Here is a 20030-nt window from a genome sequence, read left to right on the forward strand (position 1 = left end):
ATGGACACTGCAGTCACCTCTGCCCTCTGGTTCTCCTGGAGCTCTGGCATCCCACTGGTGTCTTCCACCGTGAAGACTGATGTAAAGTAACTATTCAGTTTGTCTGCCATTTCTGTTTCCTGTTATTACTTCTCCAGCCACATTTTCCAGTGGTCAAATGTCTATTTTTGCCTCTCTCTTACCTTTTATATATTGAAAAAAACTCTTCCTATCTTCCTTTATATTATTAGCGAGCTTGCACTCATACTTCACCTTCTCCCCCCTTATTGCTTTTTTAGTTGTCCTCTGCTCGCTTTTAAAGGCGTCCCAATCCTCTGGTTTCCCACTAATCCTCGCCACTTTGTATGCTTTTTCTTTTGCCTTTATACTGTCCTTGACATCCCTCATCAGCCATGGATGTCTTGTCCTCCCCTTAGCATGTTAGGTGTCTATTTGTCTTGATAGTGTGTCATGAGACTGTCGCTTTAAGAAATGTTTGGCTGCTCATGTTACTGCAGTGATGTCAGAGTGTGGGTGGAGCTGAGCTCTGGCTCTGCTTTTTAGTTTCACTTTGAGAAAAGCTTGAGTGTGTCTGTCTTTTTGGTTTCGTTTTTCAGTGTGTTGCAGCTGAAGTCAGACAAAGCAGCTCTACTGCTGTTCTCTCTGCCATGAAAGACTATCTCTGGATCCTTTGGTGATTTAAAACTAATAACTGCTTGCAGTAATGACTTCAACCTAATGTGCTCCTGTTTAAAGGTTTGTTAAGTCTTTTGAGTGTAAAAGGACAGCATACTTAGTGTTGTATTCTTTGGGGGTTATCTTTGAATTAATGGTTGCTAAGATATTCACTGTTTGTTTTAAAAAGGTTAACTTGAGTTCATAGAATAAACATTGTTTTGTTTTAAAAATTGCTTTTCCATTTCTGCTGTATCACACCTGTAGAGTGGGCCGTGTGCTCCCCATACCACAATGTATTAAAAGTTGTGGGTCAGGTGAACTCCATGATACACTTTGTGGTTCTCTAAACCCTGGCTCATAACAATTGAAAAGGAAAATCCAATGTTTTAAAATCGGATAATGTTGGCACTTCTGAGATGTGGCTTCACATTGAACCTGAGTTATACTGCAGAATGTGACTGCACAGAGCGGTGAGGGAGGGAATCTTCCAGTGCTTAGTTTTCACGACCTTGAGGGTCAGAACTGGACCCAAATCCTGAGTTACACAGCACCCAATGCTTCTACAGATCTATAACAAAATGCAGCCCTACTGCATCCTTAAAAAAATCAAATAAATCCCTTTGCAGCAATGTTTAAGACCTTATGTAATTTTCAATCTGTGCCATCAAGTCAGCTCAACTTATTAAATAAAGAATAACTCTAAAGCTGCTGGGAATAAGTCTTCAACTTGGCAACACTACAGGCTGTAGCCTATCGGTTGTGCGCAGTCCTGAATTAAAGAGCAGCAGCCTGGGTAACTCCCATTGGCAAGGGGGAAGGGATCTTCAGCAACACTGAGGCAAGACGAGAAGGTTTTGTAGCCCCATTTTCCAGACTCACTCTCATCATTAGCTCCTGCACACTTACCTTGCAGTGCAGAACCACTACGTGCTGGGAGTCAGAATTCAGCCACATCTCCATGGCTTTGCAGATGGCACAGATCTTGTCCAGGGGTGGGGCATGAAGGTCAGGCCAGCCGAAGTCATGAACCTGGAAATCAAAAGCACAGCAACACATCAGAGTCCTGGTGAGAGAGGGTGGGGTGCCCAGGTGCCCAGGCATGAATGATGCAAACATTTTATCAACTGTTGTAAAATCAACCCGGACATGAATCTGCACACAACATGAAAAATGTCAGCAGGCTTGAAATAATGGCGGCTTTCCTGGTGACTATAACACTCCGTGATGCTCCCATCAGAACATGGATTACCGTATGGTCCCACCCGGCGGGACCTCGGAGTTCTGGCTGCGGGGGCTGTCCTGGTCCGGGGGGGATCCGACTCCGGAGGGGGTTTCCACAGTGGTCTAGCCTGCTATTGGGATCTACTGATCGGTGGGCGGGCTAATTCTGTGTGGGGCCTATGTTCCTCCGCTCCAGGCCCTTTTAGGGTTCCGCCATATCGCCTCGAGGTCGGCGCCAAGACGGGAACCCACGCGCATGCATGGACACGTGACGGCCGTGGTGCGCATGCGCGGACCCATGCCAGCATTGTCGCGCCGGCTTTTCGAGCGCCGAAGCAGCAGACAACACTCCAGCTCTGTAGTAGCTCCCTAGGAAGGGGTGACTACCTGGGCCTGGCGGCCCATTGACGCCGGAGTGGCTTGTGCCGCTTTTGACGCCGGTGTCAGAACTTGGCTGAGGGATCGGAGAATCCTGGCCCTTATCCGGAGACTGTGATTCCCCAGCCGAGAAACATTTTCTGAGTGTCTACCTTGTCAAGCCCTTTCAGAATTTCCGGTTTCAATGAGCTCATTCTTCTAAACTCAGGTAGTATTGGTCTAGTCTACGCAATCTCTCCACATACAGTAATCCCCTTATCCCAACAGTCAATCTAGTTCACCTTCCTTGCACTCCCTCCAAGGGAGGTACCTGTGGAAACCCCACACACTTTCAGTTTTCAATTGGAAAGGTTTGAATTTCCAATTTGTTCCACTTTTAAACAGGCTCCACAAGGCATGGATTGTCAAAAGGAGCACAATCCATTCATAACTTGCCCTCAGAATTCTGATTCGGACTAACTACAACCAGAGAGCCCTGTGGTGCTGGCAATGGGAAGGTCATTTTTAATCCCCACACTGGGTCTAAGTTTGAATTTACTTTCAACACCAAGGGCTGGATTCTCTGTTTCTGAGGCTATGTGCCAGCGCGAACGGAGAATCTGCGGGAAGTTCAGGACAGGAAAAGCGGCGCAAACCCCTCACCGATTCCTGTCCCGGTGAGGCTCTAGCACCGGTACTGCATGAAACTCCAGCGGATTGTGCCAGAGAATGGCTGGGTCCCGGGCTGTGCATGCGCACAGCTGTTGACTTGCACCAGTCGCGCCATAAAACATGGCGCTGGCTGTGCTCGAACCCACACCCTGGCCAGCCCTCACCAGTCCCCCGAGCCCTGGCAGCAGCCCCCCCCTCCAGCCAACGGCATGGATCCCAGACGGGTGTGCCAGTGCTGGACACTGTCTGCAGCCGGCACGCCGGGTTCTCAACCGCTGGGACCCGACATGTTCTGCGCCGTCAGGAACTCGGCCCGTTGGGGGGCGGAGCACCGCGGGTGGGCCAGTTGATGGCGCGCCAACGGCATTGAAACGGTGCGCGGCACACGTCACGATGACGCCGGTTTGGAGGAGGCAGAGCATTGCAGACTGGCATCAAACCAGCACCGGCCCCGATTCCGGCGTGGAAATCCATTCTCCGCCCGATCGCCGATCACGATTTCGCCGTCGGGCTTCAGAGAATCCAGCCCAAATGTCTGAAAAATAAAAGGAGATTTCAGGTCAACCTACCTTCGGGTTGAGTCTGCTAATGTCTTGTCTCTTTTCCGATAGATTGAAAAGCTATAAAAGGAAAGAGGTTATTTTAGATTGATCAAGTAGAGGGTGGGATTTGTGCAGCAACAAGTGGCAGTGGTGGTGAGCGCCCGTCAGTGACCAAGAGTCATTGTAACTGGCCCCATTGCCTGGGATATGCCAGGAATGATGGCATATCCTTATGTGGACTAAGAGACTGCTTGAGTGAAGACAACTGCAGTTGTGAGTCAACTTTAAGTCGCAACAATGCAGAAAACATGTCAGATGGCTGTTTCTACCCCTACCCTTGCGAGGCCACATATTTCTGCCCGATGGGCAGAACTAATGGAAATCGTTACACAGGAACGGAAAGACTTGACCATCATTTTTAACTCCTTAAGAGCCAGTGGCCTTCGTTACCCGCTCTGCAACAGACAGTGTGAACCCAGTGACAACATATTAAGAAATGTTTAAACAAAATTTCTTCACCCAGTATTGGTCTTTATTACATAGAATTACATAGAATTTACAGTGCAGAAGGAGGCCATTCAGCCCATCGAGTCTGCACCGGCTCCTGGAAAGAGCTATTACCCAAGGTTAACACCTCCACCCTACCCCCATAACCCAGTAACCCCACCCAACACTAAGGGCAATTTTGGGCACTAAGGGCAATTTATCATGGCCAATCCACCTAACCTGCACATCTTTGGACTGTGGGAGGAAACCGGAGCACCCGGAGGAAACCCACGCACACACGGGGAGGATGTGCAGACTCCGCACAGTGACCCAGCCGGGAATCGAACCTGGGACCCTGGAGCTGTAAAGCGATTGTGCTATCCACAATGCTACCGTGCTGCCCAAATTATTTGGAGGAGCTTGGCATCTTTTAAAGGAAATGAGTTTCAGGCAAGAGTATCCTTTATGGATATTATTGTCCAATTGCAAACTCAAAAGTAATCTTGGCTGAATGTTACTTAACTGACAGGAAAGGCATGTTGCAGTGACCAAGGTCAAGGCACAGCGCAACAGTAAACTTAAGAGCAATGCAAACATTGGACAAAGGTGAGTAACTATAGAATCCCTCCAGTTCAGGAGGAGGCCATTCAGCCCATCGAGTTGGCACAGACCCTGCAAAAGGCCACCCTACTCAAGGCCAATCCCCCGCCCTTAACCCGTAACCCTACCTATTCCTTTGGACACTAAGGGACAATTTAGCATGACCAATCCACCTAACCCGCACATCTTTTCATTTCATTTTTCATCTTTGGACTGTGGAAGGAAACCGGAGCACCCGGAGGAAACCCACGCAGACACGGGGAGAAAGTACAAATCCACACAGTCACCCGAGGCTGGAATTGAACCTGGGACCATGGTGCTGTGAGGCAGCAGTGGTAACCACTGTGCCACCGTGCCGCCCTGTGGTGCTGCATTTTTTTTTGATTTGGAACAGGAGCAATCGGGCCCCTATGAAAACAACTCCGATTTTGATGAACTTTCGTACCCTTTTTTTAAAACTATTTTTCTGAAGGTTTTATTTTGATGGACTATTTTAGCTTCAGTTGCTGCCAGCCATATCAGTAGGGCAGCTGTGAGGAAGCCAAGTTAAACTCAGCACTGAAGAAAGCCGGGGTTAATGACTGTGGGTCTCCATATAGCTGCGGATTTCTGTTAATTCAATTCCAATGCTCTGCTGTCTCCAAGTGAAGATGGTGTCATTCGCGCAGGGTGTTCAAACAAAAGCATCACCTCAAAAGTCAATAAAAATGGACAGAGAGGAGACGATGTTAATCATAATTCCATTGAACTGCCAGCGGGATTAAACCTCTGAGATCACCAGGGACCAGTGGGATTACCAGGGAGGGTTGAGAAAAATATTTTCTTTATTAAGTCGGTCCTGCTTTTAGCTTTCTCTTCTCTTCACTCGCGCTGGGATCTGTACAGCTGCAATGTCTCATCTAAGTCAGTCCACATGGTGAGCTATTTGGTCCTGCCAGAGGGGCAATGCATAGGGTGGCACTTAGCCTCTTCGCACCCGCTGGGCCCATTTTCCAGCAGAATTAAAAGCGCCTATTTCCACCTCCATAACATTACCCCACTTTAATAATAATCTTTATTGTCAGAAGTAGGCTTACAATAACACTGCAATGAAGTTATTGTGAAAATCCCCGAGTCGCCACATTCCGGCGCCTGTTCGGGTCACAGAGGGAGAATTCAGAATGTCCATTCCACCTAACAGCACGTCTTTCGGGACTTGTGGGAGGAAACCGGAGCACCCGGAGGAAACCCACGCAGACACGGGGAGAACATGCAGACTCCACACAGTCACCCAAGCGGGAATTGAACCTGGGTCCCTGGCGCTGTGAAGCAACTGTGCTAACCACTGTGCTACCCTGCCGCCCAGCTCACACGCTGCTGAAACCCTCGTCCATACATTAGTTACCTCCAGACTCGGCGATTCCAACACACTTCTAACTGGTCACCCACATTTTGCCCTTGGAAAACTTGAGGTCATCCAAAACTCTGCTGCCAGTGTCTTAACTCACACAAGTCCCATTTTCCGTTCACCTGCTGTGCTCACATTGGCTCTCAGTCAAGCAACAGGCTGACTTTACATTTCTTAGGCTTGGGCGGGATTTTCCAACCACCTCCCTGCATGTTTTCGGCGGCAGGGGCAGCCCACCAGCGGGATTTTCTGGTCTCGCTGTTGAATGCACACCTCGTTGCCGGGAAGCCCGAGGCGGGGGTGCACCGTCGGTGGGACCGGGAATATTCCGCCAGCATGAACAGCCAGTAAATTCCACCCCTTACTTTCAAATCCTTCCTTGTCCTTGCTCTCTCCCTGTCACTGTAATCTCCTCCAACCTCCAACTCCACAACCCTCCTCTCTCTGTCGCTGTAATCTCCTCCAACCTCCAACTCCACAACCCTCCTCTCCCTGTCACTGTAATCTCCTCCAACCTCCAACTCCACAACCCTCCTCTCTCTGTCACTGTAATCTCCTCCAACCTCCAACTCCACAACCCTCCTCTCTCTGTCGCTGTAATCTCCTCCAACCTCCAACTCCACAACCCTCCTCTCCCTGTCACTGTAATCTCCTCCAACCTCCAACTCCACAACCCTCCTCTCCCTGTCACTGTAATCTCCTCCAACCTCCAACTCCACAACCCTCCTCTCCCTGTCACTGTAATCTCCTCCAACTCCACAACCCTCCTCTCTCTGTCACTGTAATCTCCTCCAACTCCACAACCCTCCTCTCTCTGTCACTGTAATCTCCTCCAACCTCGAACTCCACAACCCTCCTCTCCCTGTCACTGTAATCTCCTCCAACTCCACAACCCTCCTCTCTCTGTCACTGTAATCTCCTCCAACCTCCAACTCCACAACCCTCCTCTCCCTGTCACTGTAATCTCCTCCAACCTCCAACTCCACAACCCTCCTCTCCCTGTCACTGTAATCTCCTCCAACCTCCAACTCCACAACCCTCCTCTCCCTGTCGCTGTAATCTCCTCCAACTCCACAACCCTCCTCTCCCTGTCGCTGTAATCTCCTCCAACTCCACAACCCTCCTCTCCCTGTCGCTGTAATCTCCTCCAACCTCCAACTCCACAACCCTCCTCTCCCTGTCACTGTAATCTCCTCCAACCCCACAACCCTCCTCTCCCTGTCGCTGTAATCTCCTCCAACTCCACAACCCTCCTCTCCCTGTCGCTGTAATCTCCTCCAACCTCCAACTCCACAACCCTCCTCTCCCTGTCACTGTAATCTCCTCCAACCTCCAACTCCACAACCCTCCTCTCCCTGTCACTGTAATCTCCTCCAACCTCCAACTCCACAACCCTCCTCTCCCTGTCGCTGTAATCTCCTCCAACTCCACAACCCTCCTCTCCCTGTCGCTGTAATCTCCTCCAACCTCCAACTCCACAACCCTCCTCTCCCTGTCACTGTAATCTCCTCCAACCTCCACAACCCTCCTCTCCCTGTCACTGTAATCTCCTCCAACCTCCAACTCCACAACCCTCCTCTCCCTGTCACTGTAATCTCCTCCAACCTCCAACTCCACAACCCTCCTCTCCCTGTCACTGTAATCTCCTCCAACCTCCACAACCCTCCTCTCCCTGTCGCTGTAATCTCCTCCAACTCCACAACCCTCCTCTCCCTGTCTCTGTAATCTCCTCCAACCTCCACAACCCTCCTCTCCCTGTCACTGTAATCTCCTCCAACCTCCAACTCCACAACCCTCCTCTCCCTGTCACTGTAATCTCCTCCAACCTCCACAACCCTCCTCTCCCTGTCACTGTAATCTCCTCCAACTCCACAACCCTCCTCTCCCTGTCACTGTAATCTCCTCCAACCTCCAACTCCACAACCCTCCTCTCCCTGTCACTGTAATCTCCTCCAACCTCCAACTCCACAACCCTCCTCTCCCTGTCGCTGTAATCTCCTCCAACCTCCACAACCCTCCTCTCCCTGTCGTTGTAATCTCCTCCAACTCCACAACCCTCCTCTCCCTGTCGTTGTAATCTCCTCCAACTCCACAACCCTCCTCTCCCTGTCGCTGTAATCTCCTCCAACCTCCAACTCCACAACCCTCCTCTCCCTGTCACTGTAATCTCCTCCAACCTCCAACTCCACAACCCTCCTCTCCCTGTCACTGTAATCTCCTCCAACTCCACAACCCTCCTCTCCCTGTCACTGTAATCTCCTCCAACCTCCAACTCCACAACCCTCCTCTCCCTGTCACTGTAATCTCCTCCAACTCCACAACCCTCCTCTCCCTGTCGTTGTAATCTCCTCCAACCTCCAACTCCACAACCCTCCTCTCCCTGTCACTGTAATCTCCTCCAACCTCCAACTCCACAACCCTCCTCTCCCTGTCACTGTAATCTCCTCCAACTCCACAACCCTCCTCTCCCTGTCGTTGTAATCTCCTCCAACCTCCAACTCCACAACCCTCCTCTCCCTGTCACTGTAATCTCCTCCAACCTCCAACTCCACAACCCTCCTCTCCCTGTCGCTGTAATCTCCTCCAACCTCCAACTCCACAACCCTCCTCTCCCTGTCACTGTAATCTCCTCCAACCTCTAACTCCACAACCCTCCTCTCCCTGTCGCTGTAATCTCCTCCAACTCCACAACCCTCCTCTCCCTGTCGCTGTAATCTCCTCCAACATCCAACTCCACAACCCTCCTCTCCCTGTCGCTGTAATCTCCTCCAACTCCACAACCCTCCTCTCCCTGTCACTGTAATCTCCTCCAACCTCCACAACCCTCCTCTCCCTGTCGCTGTAATCTCCTCCAACTCCACAACCCTCCTCTCCCTGTCACTGGAATCTCCTCCAACCTCCAACTCCACAACCCTCCTCTCCCTGTCACTGTAATCTCCTCCAACCTCCACAACCCTCCTCTCCCTGTCACTGGAATCTCCTCCAACCTCCAACACCACAACCCTCCTCTCCCTGTCACTGTAATCTCCTCCAACCTCCAACTCCACAACCCTCCTCTCCCTGTCACTGTAATCTCCTCCAACCTCCAACTCCACAACCCTCCTCTCCCTGTCACTGTAATCTCCTCCAACTCCACAACCCTCCTCTCCCTGTCACTGTAATCTCCTCAAACCTCCAACTCCACAACCCTCCTCTCCCTGTCACTGTAATCTCCTCCAACTCCACAACCCTCCTCTCCCTGTCACTGTAATCTCCTCCAACTCCACAACCCTCCTCTCCCTGTCACTGTAATCTCCTCCAACTCCACAACCTTCCTCTCCCTGTCACTGTAACCTCCTCCAACCTCCAACTCCACAACCCTCCTCTCCCTGTCACTGTAATCTCCTCCAACTCCACAACCCTCCTCTCCCTGTCACTGTAATCTCCTCCAACTCCACAACCTTCCTCTCCCTGTCACTGTAATCTCCTCCAACCTCCAACTCCACAACCCTCCTCTCCCTGTCACTGTAATCTCCTCCAACCTCCAACTCCACAACCCTCCTCTCCCTGTCACTGTAATCTCCTCCAACCTCCAACTCCACAACCCTCCTCTCCCTGTCACTGTAATCTCCTCCAACCTCCAACTCCACAACCCTCCTCTCCCTGTCACTGTAATCTCCTCCAACTCCACAACCCTCCTCTCCCTGTCGTTGTAATCTCCTCCAACCTCCAACTCCACAACCCTCCTCTCCCTGTCTCTGTAATCTCCTCCAACCTCCACAACCCTCCTCTCCCTGTCACTGTAATCTCCTCCAACCTCCAACTCCACAACCCTCCTCTCCCTGTCACTGTAATCTCCTCCAACCTCCACAACCCTCCTCTCCCTGTCACTGTAATCTCCTCCAACTCCACAACCCTCCTCTCCCTGTCACTGTAATCTCCTCCAACCTCCAACTCCACAACCCTCCTCTCCCTGTCACTGTAATCTCCTCCAACCTCCAACTCCACAACCCTCCTCTCCCTGTCGCTGTAATCTCCTCCAACCTCCACAACCCTCCTCTCCCTGTCGTTGTAATCGCCTCCAACTCCACAACCCTCCTCTCCCTGTCGTTGTAATCTCCTCCAACTCCACAACCCTCCTCTCCCTGTCGCTGTAATCTCCTCCAACCTCCAACTCCACAACCCTCCTCTCCCTGTCACTGTAATCTCCTCCAACCTCCAACTCCACAACCCTCCTCTCCCTGTCACTGTAATCTCCTCCAACTCCACAACCCTCCTCTCCCTGTCACTGTAATCTCCTCCAACCTCCAACTCCACAACCCTCCTCTCCCTGTCACTGTAATCTCCTCCAACTCCACAACCCTCCTCTCCCTGTCGTGTAATCTCCTCCAACCTCCAACTCCACCACCCTCCTCTCCCTGTCACTGTAATCTCCTCCAACCTCCAACTCCACAACCCTCCTCTCCCTGTCACTGTAATCTCCTCCAACTCCACAACCCTCCTCTCCCTGTCGTTGTAATCTCCTCCAACCTCCAACTCCACAACCCTCCTCTCCCTGTCACTGTAATCTCCTCCAACCTCCAACTCCACAACCCTCCTCTCCCTGTCGCTGTAATCTCCTCCAACCTCCAACTCCACAACCCTCCTCTCCCTGTCACTGTAATCTCCTCCAACCTCTAACTCCACAACCCTCCTCTCCCTGTCGCTGTAATCTCCTCCAACTCCACAACCCTCCTCTCCCTGTCGCTGTAATCTCCTCCAACATCCAACTCCACAACCCTCCTCTCCCTGTCGCTGTAATCTCCTCCAACTCCACAACCCTCCTCTCCCTGTCACTGTAATCTCCTCCAACCTCCACAACCCTCCTCTCCCTGTCGCTGTAATCTCCTCCAACTCCACAACCCTCCTCTCCCTGTCACTGGAATCTCCTCCAACCTCCAACTCCACAACCCTCCTCTCCCTGTCACTGTAATCTCCTCCAACCTCCACAACCCTCCTCTCCCTGTCACTGGAATCTCCTCCAACCTCCAACACCACAACCCTCCTCTCCCTGTCACTGTAATCTCCTCCAACCTCCAACTCCACAACCCTCCTCTCCCTGTCACTGTAATCTCCTCCAACCTCCAACTCCACAACCCTCCTCTCCCTGTCACTGTAATCTCCTCCAACTCCACAACCCTCCTCTCCCTGTCACTGTAATCTCCTCCAACTCCCCAACCCTCCTCTCCCTGTCACTGTAATCTCCTCCAACTCCACAACCTTCCTCTCCCTGTCACTGTAATCTCCTCCAACCTCCAACTCCACAACCCTCCTCTCCCTGTCACTGTAATCTCCTCCAACTCCACAACCCTCCTCTCCCTGTCACTGTAATCTCCTCCAACTCCACAACCTTCCTCTCCCTGTCACTGTAATCTCCTCCAACCTCCAACTCCACAACCCTCCTCTCCCTGTCACTGTAATCTCCTCCAACCTCCAACTCCACAACCCTCCTCTCCCTGTCGCTGTAATCTCCTCCAACCTCCACAACCCTCCTCTCCCTGTCGTTGTAATCTCCTCCAACTCCACAACCCTCCTCTCCCTGTCGTTGTAATCTCCTCCAACTCCACAACCCTCCTCTCCCTGTCACTGTAATCTCCTCCAACCTCCAACTCCACAACCCTCCTCTCCCTGTCACTGTAATCTCCTCCAACTCCACAACCCTCCTCTCCCTGTCGTTGTAATCTCCTCCAACCTCCAACTCCACAACCCTCCTCTCCCTGTCACTGTAATCTCCTCCAACCTCCAACTCCACAACCCTCCTCTCCCTGTCACTGTAATCTCCTCCAACTCCACAACCCTCCTCTCCCTGTCGTTGTAATCTCCTCTAACCTCCAACTCCACAACCCTCCTCTCCCTGTCACTGTAATCTCCTCCAACCTCCAACTCCACAACCCTCCTCTCCCTGTCGCTGTAATCTCCTCCAACCTCCAACTCCACAACCCTCCTCTCCCTGTCACTGTAATCTCCTCCAACCTCTAACTCCACAACCCTCCTCTCCCTGTCGCTGTAATCTCCTCCAACCTCCAACTCCACAACCCTCCTCTCCCTGTCGCTGTAATCTCCTCCAACTCCACAACCCTCCTCTCCCTGTCACTGTAATCTCCTCCAACCTCCACAACCCTCCTCTCCCTGTCACTGTAATCTCCTCCAACCTCCACAACCCTCCTCTCCCTGTCGCTGTAATCTCCTCCAACATCCAACTCCACAACCCTCCTCTCCCTGTCGCTGTAATCTCCTCCAACTCCACAACCCTCCTCTCCCTGTCACTGGAATCTCCTCCAACCTCCAACTCCACAACCCTCCTCTCCCTGTCACTGTAATCTCCTCCAACCTCCAACTCCACAACCCTCCTCTCCCTGTCACTGTAATCTCCTCCAACCTCCAACTCCACAACCCTCCTCTCCCTGTCACTGTAATCTCCTCCAACTCCACAACCCTCCTCTCCCTGTCGTTGTAATCTCCTCCAACCTCCAACTCCACAACCCTCCTCTCCCTGTCACTGTAATCTCCTCCAACTCCACAACCCTCCTCTCCCTGTCACTGTAATCTCCTCCAACTCCACAACCCTCCTCTCCCTGTCGTTGTAATCTCCTCCAACCTCCAACTCCACAACCCTCCTCTCCCTGTCACTGTAATCTCCTCCAACCTCCACAACCCTCCTCTCTCTGTCACTGTAATCTCCTCCAACCTCCAACTCCACAACCCTCCTCTCCCTGTCGCTGTAATCTCCTCCAACTCCACAACCCTCCTCGCCCTGTCACTGTAATCTCCTCCAACTCCACAACCCTCCTCTCCCTGTCGTTGTAATCTCCTCCAACTCCACAACCCTCCTCTCCCTGTCACTGTAATCTCCTCCAACCTCCAACTCCACAACCCTCCTCTCCCTGTCGCTGTAATCTCCTCCAACCTCCACAACCCTCCTCTCCCTGTCGCTGTAATCTCCTCCAACCTCCAACTCCACAACCCTCCTCTCCCTGTCACTGTAATCTCCTCCAACCTCCACAACCCTCCTCTCCCTGTCACTGTAATCTCCTCCAACCTCCAACTCCACAACCCTCCTCTCCCTGTCACTGTAATCTCCTCCAACCTCCAACTCCACAACCCTCCTCTCCCTGTCACTGTAATCTCCTCCAACTCCACAACCCTCCTCTCCCTGTCACTGTAATCTCCTCCAACCTCCAACTCCACAACCCTCCTCTCCGTCGCTGTAATCTCCTCCAACTCCACAACCCTCCTCTCCCTGTCGCTGTAATCTCCTCAACCTCCAACTCCACAACCCTCCTCTCCCTGTCGCTGTAATCTCCTCCAACCTCCAACTCCACAACCCTCCTCTCCCTGTCGCTGTAATCTCCTCCAACTCCACAACCCTCCTCTCCCTGTCGTTGTAATCTCCTCCAACCTCCAACTCCACCACCCTCCTCTCCCTGTCACTGTAATCTCCTCCAACCTCCAACTCCACAACCCTCCTCTCCCTGTCGCTGTAATCTCCTCCAACCTCCACAACCCTCCTCTCCCTGTCGTTGTAATCGCCTCCAACTCCACAACCCTCCTCTCCCTGTCGTTGTAATCTCCTCCAACTCCACAACCCTCCTCTCCCTGTCGCTGTAATCTCCTCCAACCTCCAACTCCACAACCCTCCTCTCCCTGTCACTGTAATCTCCTCCAACCTCCAACTCCACAACCCTCCTCTCCCTGTCACTGTAATCTCCTCCAACTCCACAACCCTCCTCTCCCTGTCACTGTAATCTCCTCCAACCTCCAACTCCACAACCCTCCTCTCCCTGTCACTGTAATCTCCTCCAACTCCACAACCCTCCTCTCCCTGTCGTTGTAATCTCCTCCAACCTCCAACTCCACCACCCTCCTCTCCCTGTCACTGTAATCTCCTCCAACCTCCAACTCCACAACCCTCCTCTCCCTGTCACTGTAATCTCCTCCAACTCCACAACCCTCCTCTCCCTGTCGTTGTAATCTCCTCCAACCTCCAACTCCACAACCCTCCTCTCCCTGTCGCTGTAATCTCCTCCAACCTCCAACTCCACAACCCTCCTCTCCCTGTCGCTGTAATCTCCTCCAACCTCCAACTCCACAACCCTCCTCTCCCTGTCACTGTAATCTCCTCCAACCTCCAACTCCACAACCCTCCTCTCCCTGTCACTGTAATCTCCTCCAACTCCACAACCCTCCTCTCCCTGTCGCTGTAATCTCCTCCAACCTCCAACTCCACAACCCTCCTCTCCCTGTCACTGTAATCTCCTCCAACTCCACAACCCTCCTCTCCCTGTCACTGTAATCTCCTCCAACTCCACAACCCTCCTCTCCCTGTCGCTGTAATCTCCTCCAACTCCACAACCCTCCTCTCCCTGTCGCTGTAATCTCCTCCAACCTCCAACTCCACAACCCTCCTCTCCCTGTCACTGTAATCTCCTCCAACCTCCAACTCCACAACCCTCCTCTCCCTGTCACTGTAATCTCCTCCAACTCCACAACCCTCCTCTCCCTGTCACTGTAATCTCCTCCAACTCCACAACCCTCCTCTCCCTGTCGCTGTAATCTCCTCCAACTCCACAACCCTCCTCTCCCTGTCGCTGTAATCTCCTCCAACCTCCAACTCCACAACCCTCCTCTCCCTGTCACTGTAATCTCCTCCAACTCCAACTCCACAACCCTCCTCTCCCTGTCACTGTAATCTCCTCCAACTCCACAACCCTCCTCTCCCTGTCACTGTAATCTCCTCCAACCTCCAACACCACAACCCTCCTCTCCCTGTCGCTGTAATCTCCTCCAACCTCCAACTCCACAACCCTCCTCTCCCTGTCGCTGTAATCTCCTCCAACCTCCAACTCCACAACCCTCCTCTCCCTGTCACTGTAATCTCCTCCAACTCCACAACCCTCCTCTCCCTTTCACTGTAATCTCCTCCAACCTCCAACTCCACAACCCTCCTCTCCCTGTCGCTGTAATCTCCTCCGATTTCCACAACCCTCCTCTCCCTTTCACTGTAATCTCCTCCAACCTCCAACTCCACAACCCTCCTCTCCCTGTCACTGTAATCTCCTCCAACCTCCAACTCCACAACCCTCCTCTCCCTGTCACTGTAATCTCCTCCAACTCCACAACCCTCCTCTCCCTGTCACTGTAATCTCCTCCAACTCCACAACCCTCCTCTCCCTGTCGCTGTAATCTCCTCCAACTCCACAACCCTCCTCTCCCTGTCGCTCTAATCTCCTCCAACCTCCAACTCCACAACCCTCCTCTCCCTGTCACTGTAATCTCCTCCAACCTCCACAACCCTCCTCTCCCTGTCGCTGTAATCTCCTCCAACCTCCAACTCCACAACCCTCCTCTCCCTGTCACTGTAATCTCCTCCAACCTCCAACTCCACAACCCTCCTCTCCCTGTCACTGTAATCTCCTCCAACCTCCAACTCCACAACCCTCCTCTCCCTGTCACTGTAATCTCCTCCAACTCCACAACCCTCCTCTCCCTGTCGCTGTAATCTCCTCCAACCTCCAACTCCACAACCCTCCTCTCCCTGTCGCTGTAATCTCCTCCAACCTCCACAACCCTCCTCTCTCTGTCACTGTAATCTCCTCCAACCTCCAACTCCACAACCCTCCTCTCCCTGTCACTGTAATCTCCTCCAACCTCCAACTCCACAACCCTCCTCTCCCTGTCACTGTAATCTCCTCCAACCTCCACAACCCTCCTCTCCCTGTCACTGTAATCTCCTCCAACTCCACAACCCTCCTCTCCCTGTCGCTGTAATCTCCTCCAACCTCCAACTCCACAACCCTCCTCTCCCTGTCACTGTAATCTCCTCCAACCTCCAACTCCACAACCCTCCTCTCCCTGTCACTGTAATCTCCTCCAACTCCACAACCCTCCTCTCCCTGTCGCTGTAATCTCTTCCAACCTCCAACTCCACAACCCTCCTCTCCCTGTCACTGTAATCTCCTCCAACCTCCAACTCCACAACCCTCCTCTCCCTGTCACTGTAATCTCCTCCAACCTCCAACTCCACAACCCTCCTCTCCCTGTCACTGTAATCTCCTCCAACCTCCAACTCCACAACCCTCCTCTCCCTGTCGCTGTAATCTCCTCCAACTCCACAACCCTCCTCTCCCTGTCTCTGTAATCTCCTCCAACCTCTAACTCCACAACCCTCCTCTCCCTGTCGCTGTAATCTCCTCCAACTCCACAACCCTCCTCTCCCTGTCACTGTAATCTCCTCCAACCTCCAAATCCACAACCCTCCTCTCCGTCGCTGTAATCTCTTCCAACCTCCAACTCCACAACCCTCCTCTCCCTGTCGCTGTAATCTCCTCCAACTCCACAACCTTCCTCTCTCTGTCGCTGTAATCTCCTCCAACCTCCAACTCCACAACCCTCCTCTCCCTGTCACTGTAATCTCCTCCAACCTCCAACTCCACAACCCTCCTCTCCCTGTCACTGTAATCTCCTCCAACCTCCAACTCCACAACCCTCCTCTCCCTGTCGCTGTAATCTCCTCCAACTCCAGAACCCTCCTCTCCCTTTCACTGTAATCTCCTCCAACCTCCAACTCCACAACCCTCCTCTCCCTGTCGCTGTAATCTCCTCCAACTCCACAACCCTCCTCTCCCTGTCGCTGTAATCTCTTCCAACCTCCAACTCCACAACCCTCCTCTCCCTGTCACTGTAATCTCCTCCAACTCCACAACCCTCCTCTCCCTGTCACTGTAATCTCCTCCAACTCCACAACCCTCCTCTCCCTGTCGCTGTAATCTCTTCCAACCTCCAACTCCACAACCCTCCTCTCCCTGTCGCTGTAATCTCCTCCAACCTCCAACTCCACAACCCTCCTCTCCCTGTCACTGTAATCTCCTCCAACCTCCAACTCCACAACCCTCCTCTCCCTGTCACTGTAATCTCCTCCAACCTCCAACTCCACAACCCTCCTCTCCCTTTCACTGTAATCTCCTCCAACCTCCAACTCCACAACCCTCCTCTCCCTGTCGCTGTCATCTCCTCGAACCTCCAACTCCACAACCCTCCTTTCTCTGTCGCTGTAATCTCTTCCAACTCCACAACCCTCCGAGATATATGCACTTTTCCAATTCTGCCCTCTTGTGCATTCTCAATTCTAATTGCTCCACATTTCATCGTACAATTTACAGTGCAGAAGGAGACCATTCGGCCCATCGAGTCTGCACCGGCTCTTGGAAAGAGCACCCTACCCAAGGTCAACACCTCCACCCTATCCCCATAACCCAGTAACCCCACCCAACACTAAGGGCAATTTTGGACGCTAAGGGCAATTTATCACGGCCAATCCACCTAACCTGCACATCTTTGGACTGTGGGAGGAAACCGGAGCACCCGGAGGAAACTCACGCACACACGGGGAGGATGTGCAGACTCCACACAGACAGTGACCCAAGCCGGAATCGAACCTGGGACCCTGGAGCTGTGAATCATTTGTGCTAACCACAATGCTACCGTGCTGCCCTTTGCTGGCTATGCCTTCAGTTGCCTAGGCCCTGAACTCTGGAATTTTGTCCCTATACCTCTCCACCTCTTTCCTCCTTTAGGGCACCTCTTTGACCAAGCTCTTGATCATCTGACATAATATCACCTGATGTGACTTGGAGTCAAACTGTTTTATAATGCTCCTAGGATATGTCTTGGGATGTTTTGTTATGTTGAAGGTACAAATGCAAGTTTTTGTTGTTGAAATCACCAGAAAGCAATTAGCTTCAAGGGCTGATTTCACTCTCCCCGACCCAAAACGGGTTCAGCAGAAGGGAGGACAATGTCCATTGTAGAGCCCTTTGCAGTTAGCCAGGCTGACACAGCATAGACCGGGGATGGAGCTGATGATTTTCCTGGTCTGCGGAACTCAGTGTCACACTAAAGCATCGTAGCACCATGTAACAGTCTTTAAATGTGCTCCACACTTAGAGCATGGAGCACAGTTTTGGACGCCTATTAGAAAAGGGATCTCGAGACACAGGAGAGGGTGCCGAGACGATCTACATGGATGATCACAGAAATGTAGGGGTTTACATATCAGGGAAGGATCGACAGGTTGGGTCTCTTTTTCTCTTGAAAAAGGAAGACTGAGGGGATGACCAAATAGAGGTCTTTGATCCAGAGAGAATGTTTCCTCTTGTGGGTAAGAGCATCACTAGAGATCATCAATATAAATAGTCACTAAGACATCTAATCAGGAATTCAGAAACTTGTTCACCCAGAGAGTGGTGAGAATGTGGAACTCACTACCAGTGGTTGAAGTGAACAGTACAGATGTATTTACGAGGAAGTGACGCATATGAGGGAGAAGGGACTTGAAGGTTACAATGGTGGATTTAGATGAAAACATATGGGAGGTGGCTCAAGTGGAGCAGAAACACCAGCATGGACTGGTTGGTCTGAATGGCCTGTTTCTGTGCTGCATATTCTATGTAATCATCCAGTTTTAGAACCACGTGTATATATCTGGAATAATAATCCAAAGCGTAACTCTTAGGAGTAACTTGCTGCTGACTGCCCCGAGGTGCATTACAGCTTGTAGGTGAGATCCTCGATTCTGAAAAGCGCAACTTACCAAGTAACTCTCTCCGTGTTTCGATTTCAACATCTGGGCCATCTCCTTCAGATTGCTGCGGTATCGCTGCTCCTCAAGCACGGGTGGGAAGAAGACCGAAATAATCCGCTCCGTGATGTACGTCAGGTCAAAATCGTAGTTCCGCTCCATGACGTGGTCCACACTGAAACTCCTGCTCGGAAAGACATTGGCAATCCAGGATCACAATCTCACATCAGAGGCAACACTGGCCATGTATTCGAAGAGCAAAGTAGTGGTTATACTGATAACTAATAATTCGAAGGTAATGAGTTCCAATCTGTCCCCGATTTAATCCACTAGCTCTGTAAGACCAAACCCACTTACTAATGCAATACTGGGACAGGAGGCTGCCTAGTTCAGCTGCACCTGATGTCAGTCTCACACTATTGGCTGCATGGAGGTGGAAACAGGAGCCAGCTTTGCTTTCGACTCAAACCCACCATTTTGGGGAGGGCGGGTGGCGGAGAAACTGATTAAAGTCAAGATTTTTACGTGGGCGAGCTCTTAATTGGCCTGGAGAAAGGTCTCCTGACAATTAAGGGTGGTGGATAGGCTCTCAAAGCTGGAGGGCCCTTAAGAGGCCTTCAACTTTCAGAGAAGCACCCAGCTGCAGTACAAGGTAAGCAGCTGAGAAGGAGCTTCAACAAAAAGGTGCCCCGTCAGCTACTGTTAAAAATTAAATTAAAAAGTTACAAAAAGCAGCCAGGTCACCACTCCTAGGTGAGGGCGGGGGAGTCCCTCATAATAATAATAATCTTTATTAGGGTCACACATAGGCTTACATTAACACTGCAATCAAGTTGGGCAGCACGGCAGCGCAGTGGTTAGCACTGTTGTTTCACAACTCCAGAATCCCAGGTTCGATTCCCGGCTTGGGTACGCTCTCCCCGTGTCTGCGTGGGTTTCCTCCGGGTGCTCCGGTTTCCTCCCACAAGTCCTGAAAGATGTGCTGTTAGGTGAATTGGACATTCTGAATTCTCCCTCTGTGACCTGAACAGGTGCCGGAGTGTGGCGACTAGGGGGTTTTCATAGTAACTTCATTGCAGTGTTAATGTAAGCCTACTTGTGACAATAAATATAATTATTACTGTAAAAATCCCCTAGTCGCCACACTCCGGCGCCTGTTCAGGTCACAGAGGGAGAATTCAGAATGTCCAATTCACCTAACAGCACATCTTTCAGGACCTGTGGGAGGAAACCGGAGCACCCGGAGGAAACCCATGCACACACGGGGAGGATGTGCAGACTCCACACAGACAGTGACCCAAGCCGGGAATCGAACCTGAGACCCTGGCGCTGTGAAGCAACAGTGCTAACCACTGTGTTACCGTGCCGCCAGGGAGACGTTTGGCTGTACCTCCATCTTTAGGCAGTGAGGGCCTGCAGGCCTACCTAGAACACTGCCACCCGCCACCACATACTAACCTGGCCCTCCTCCAGGCAGTTAATTTGTGTCAGGAAACTGGAAGGTGACTGGGAA

At 51.9% G+C, this 20030-nt stretch overlaps 1 protein-coding gene across 1 annotated transcript in view; it reads right to left on the reverse strand.

The window, feature by feature from the left end:
* LOC119958190 (tensin-2-like) overlaps window positions 1-20030 on the reverse strand; it is a 381277-nt gene that overhangs the window by 132341 nt on the left and 228906 nt on the right. Inside the window, exons 7-9 of the mRNA XM_038786559.1 lie at window positions 18530-18701; window positions 3477-3527; window positions 1564-1686 (exon numbers count right to left, since the gene is read on the reverse strand). Coding sequence (XP_038642487.1) covers window positions 1564-1686; window positions 3477-3527; window positions 18530-18701 — 346 coding nt within the window. The remainder of the gene's footprint in view (window positions 1-1563; window positions 1687-3476; window positions 3528-18529; window positions 18702-20030) is intronic.

This window comes from Scyliorhinus canicula, chromosome 28, assembly GCF_902713615.1.
Source record: "Scyliorhinus canicula chromosome 28, sScyCan1.1, whole genome shotgun sequence".
In the NCBI taxonomy this organism is placed as follows: Eukaryota; Metazoa; Chordata; class Chondrichthyes; order Carcharhiniformes; family Scyliorhinidae; genus Scyliorhinus; species Scyliorhinus canicula.